The following is a 3,975-nucleotide window of genomic DNA, read 5'->3' as shown; positions in this document are numbered from 1 at the left end:
TATTATATGTCGTTTTAATTTTTTAACAGGTGATTAGGTTCTTTTGACAAGTGAGGTTATTAGTTCTTTTTTTGTTAGTATTTCAATAAATTATTTGTTTTTTTTATTTAATGTGTTTTTATGTTTAGTGTTACTTATCAATCTATAAAAGTATAATGTTAATTAGAAGATTAAAGTAAGATTTCTTATAGTTTAAAGAAAGTAAAACGAGGGACTACCATTTCCTTTGGAAATTATTTCTATTTCAAATTAAAAATACAGATTAATTTTGTATTTTATAATTTCTCTTAAAGAGCAAGACTTCAGTGAGACATTGTTATATTCCCATAACTTTTTACTTTTTTTTGCTTTGGTTTCTTATTCGCTGTTCAATACTTTCTCCGTTGATGTGAATTTATTTTCTTTTTGGTCCGTTCCAAAAAGAATGATCCATTTTAAATTTGGTAATAATTTAGCTTAAATTTACTACTCTACCCTTAATGAGAAGCTTTTATAATCACACAAATACTTTGGGCCCCTTTTTGACTTGTTTATGACCACAAATTCCAAAAATCTTTATTTTTCCTTAAACTCCGTGTCCAGTCAAACAGGTTCACATAAATTGAAACGGAGAAAGTACTTGGTTTGGAATCCGATTAGTTTGTATCCGGGCAAAGTCTTACTTTGGAGGGTAGATCACTTTTTATTAAAGACGATTTCATACCCAAAACTTGAACCCGAAAGTTTCTTTTGCTTCATGCAATAGAATTTTTCTTTTTAAAAGAAATCCCCGCTCGTACACCTGTAACGCTCCAAATTATCTGTTGGTATATACTACCCTTTAATGATCCAAGTGTCATTGCCTTTTGCAAACATGTGGCTAAAGAACTCTCTTCGTGGATACTTTCTATCGCACATCAAGAAACCGTATTGATTTTTCCAATGCCAAACAAGAAGATCTAGTGTTTTATTTTCTTTAGTTTTGCATTGAATATTCCTTCATATAGTTCGAAGCAAAAAGAGTTAGTAACAACTACTCCCTCCGTTCCAGTTTATGTGAGTCTATTTTCTTTTTGGTCTGTTTCAGAAAGAATGATCTCTTTTTAAATTTTAAAATAATTTAGCTTAGAAACTTATAATTCTATCCTTAATGAAAATTTTTATAACCACACAAATATTCTGGGCCCTTTTTAATTTGTTTAAGACAACACATTATAAAAACCTTTATTTTTTTTAAACTTCGTACTCAATCAAACAAATATACATAACTAAGATTCTGCTCGTAAGGGAAAACAACTAATATTCCACTTAATATAGTGAAAAGGACAGTGAAAGAAGTGAAAGAAAAGGACAGTGCAATGAGCTAGGGGTCCCTATCGATATGGACTTTTTAAGTTGAGAAAGGCAGTGCAATTTATTACTCATTGGCACGTTGTATGAGAAGTCTCTAGTGATCAGCGTAACTCCACGTCCTGTGTTTTAGGAGTCCTTGTAATCTCAATCGTGTCTATATATAGAGAGACTGAAAAGGTGGAAATATGACTTACAAAATTGTGAAACAGAGAGCAATCTAGCAAAACAGGCCAACAGCTCGTACGTGAAAGGTCTATTCTAATTTATTTATATATTTGATTTTTCATTACGTTAAATGGGAGCCTTGGCATGAAGTTACAGGTTTGAGCCATGGAAATATATTCTTGTAGAAATATAGGGTAAGATTGTATACAATAGACCCTTGTGGTCAGGCTCTTCCCTGAATCCTAGCGTAACTGGTAAAGTTATTGCCATGTAACGAGGAGGTCAAGTATTCGAGCCGTGAAAACAATCTCTTGTAAAATTGTAGGGGAAGACTGCATATAGTAGACCTTTATGGTCAGGTCCTTTTTCGAACCCCGCACATGTGGGAGCTTACGCTGTCTTTTCATCGCGTGCTTTGTCTGTAGTCTAAAAACTCAATAATTGGATTTCGCTTTTTCTTTTTGGATTGATTTGCAGTAGTGTGAAACATATAATGAATACTACTACTATTTCTAAGTCGTCCGGAGTGAGGAAAGGTGCATGGACCGAAGAAGAAGATCTTCTCTTGAGAAGATGTGTTGAAATGTATGGAGAAGGAAAGTGGCATAAAGTTCCTATTAGAGCTGGTAAAAGAAATCTCACAATAATAAACTATTATTTGCATGGTTTTATGAGTTGCATCATTTATGTGCATACATGCAGGTCTGAATAGATGCAGGAAAAGTTGCAGACTGAGGTGGCTGAATTATCTAAGACCACATATAAAGAGAGGTGACTTCTCTTCGGATGAAATAGATCTCATTCTGAGGCTTCATAAGCTTCTCGGCAACAGGCAAGTTCATATTCAAACACTTTAATGGCCATAATCTTCGTTTTAATTTATATGACACTTTTTTCTTAATCTGTTCTTAAAAATGACACTAATATTTTTTATTTGAACATTCTTTAACTTAATTTAAACATTTTATATATCATACCGTTGATGAACACGTGGGTGGAGTTAGAGCAGTAGAAGGGGGTTCAACCCAGCTTGGAGAATCACATTATATATATAAAATTAAATCAGAGGAAATAATTAAAATATTTCCATGCATAACCAAGAGCTTGTGTCTTGAGCATAACCAAGAACTTATGGTAGATACAAAGTTGTATTTGATGATCTCTTTTTTTTGGTTTAGATGGTCACTTATTGCGGGTAGACTTCCGGGAAGAACAGCAAACGATGTGAAAAACTACTGGAACACTCACCTTCAGAGGAAGTTAATTCCTCTTCAGCGACAAGATAGAAAGTGCAGAGTCCTAAAGATAACCGAGAACACCATTGTTAGACCTCGACCTCGGACCTTCTCAAGTGCAAAAAATGTTTCTTTGTGCAGCAACAAAAGTATAACAAAAACTATACACAAGGAAGATGGCAGCAAAGAAAATAATATTTGTGAGAAGCCGATAGGCGACGCACCGACAGACCATGGAATTCAATGGTGGACTAGTTTATTAGATAACTGTAATGAAATTGAGGAAGCAGCAGCAGTTGGGAGCATCAACTTAGAGGAAAATAATAAGTTGCTAAGTTTATTGCATGAGGAAATATCACCACCTATAAATGGTGTCAGCAACTGCATGCAAGAAGGACAAAGTGGTAATTGGGATGACTTTTCTGTTGATATTGACCTATGGGATCTACTTAATTAGCTTAGGTTTAATAAATGGTATGGTAAACTTGTAATAGGGATACATTCTGAGATGTTTGTACTTTGTATCTGATCACGCCCAACTATGCCTTATAAAAAGGACAATGAGGTCGCTGCAAATATAATCCGGTTTACAAGTCCGGAGTCGAATCCCACAGAGAGTTAACCTATCAACTGCTACCTTCAGACCCACCAAGTCTTCAGAACCAGCTTCCCAAATATTCAAATTCTCAGTTGATTGTTCTTTAATAACTAACTTGCAAGTAAATAAAAGGCTATAACTAAATTAGAAGGGTTGTAAACAATTATGAAAAAAAGCTAAGGCAATGATTTCCCCTATTGATGAAATCCCTTCTGTTTATGCTCATACAAATTTACCCACACATCTCTAGCAATCATGAACGCTAATCTTACCGCAAATCTCTCCCAAGTAATCACAGTAATCTACTATTGCACTCTCCCGAGATACACTAGCTTGCTTAAATTCGCACAATTCAATTTAAATTGCACCCAAGGCTTTGTTATTCCTAATCCCGCCTTTAAACCCGCAATTATAGATTCCTCTAATAATCTAGGAGTGGTGTTGTTCAACAATACCCTAAATATGCACTCTTTTCCAAGTTATGCACACTAAATAGGCACAGCTAATTGAGGATCCTGTCAATTAACTACAACGAACACGAAGTTGAACAAATAAAGATTTAACTAGCAATTTGTATTCACATAAACAAGAAGTTCATCACTCAATAGGGTCCATCAAAGCCTTAGACAAGGAATTTAGCTACTC

At 34.5% G+C, this 3,975-nt stretch overlaps 1 protein-coding gene across 2 annotated transcripts; it reads left to right on the top strand.

Moving 5' to 3' along the window:
* Positions 1 to 1,527: 1,527 nt before the first annotated feature.
* Positions 1,528 to 3,303, top strand: LOC109220648 (transcription factor MYB113-like). 2 transcript variants are annotated; one of them, XM_019385108.1, is made up of 4 exons: positions 1,528 to 1,583; positions 1,975 to 2,123; positions 2,200 to 2,329; positions 2,676 to 3,303. In XM_019385108.1, exons 2-4 carry the CDS (start codon positions 1,991 to 1,993, stop codon positions 3,187 to 3,189), a joined length of 777 nt encoding a protein of 258 aa, XP_019240653.1. In that variant the 5' UTR covers positions 1,528 to 1,583; positions 1,975 to 1,990; the 3' UTR covers positions 3,190 to 3,303. The 2 variants fall into 2 exon arrangements, with proteins under 2 accessions (XP_019240653.1, XP_019240654.1); XM_019385109.1 differs by lacking the exon at positions 1,528 to 1,583 and having other exon boundaries at positions 1,824 to 2,123.
* Positions 3,304 to 3,975: the final 672 nt, after the last annotated feature.

The sequence above is a fragment of the Nicotiana attenuata genome, unplaced genomic scaffold, assembly GCF_001879085.1.
Source record: "Nicotiana attenuata strain UT unplaced genomic scaffold, NIATTr2, whole genome shotgun sequence".
Lineage (NCBI taxonomy): Eukaryota > Viridiplantae > Streptophyta > Magnoliopsida > Solanales > Solanaceae > Nicotiana > Nicotiana attenuata.
This window is presented reverse-complemented; position numbering and strand designations above follow the sequence as displayed.

Coding starts and splice junctions, on each gene's coding strand:
- LOC109220648 (XM_019385108.1), top strand. CDS start 1,991: ATGAATACTACTACTATTTCTAAGTCGTCCGGAGTGAGGAAAGGTGCA. Junction 2,124..2,199: donor TAAAGTTCCTATTAGAGCTG/GTAAAAGAAATC, acceptor GCATACATGCAG/GTCTGAATAGATGCAGGAAA. Junction 2,330..2,675: donor CATAAGCTTCTCGGCAACAG/GCAAGTTCATAT, acceptor TTTTTGGTTTAG/ATGGTCACTTATTGCGGGTA.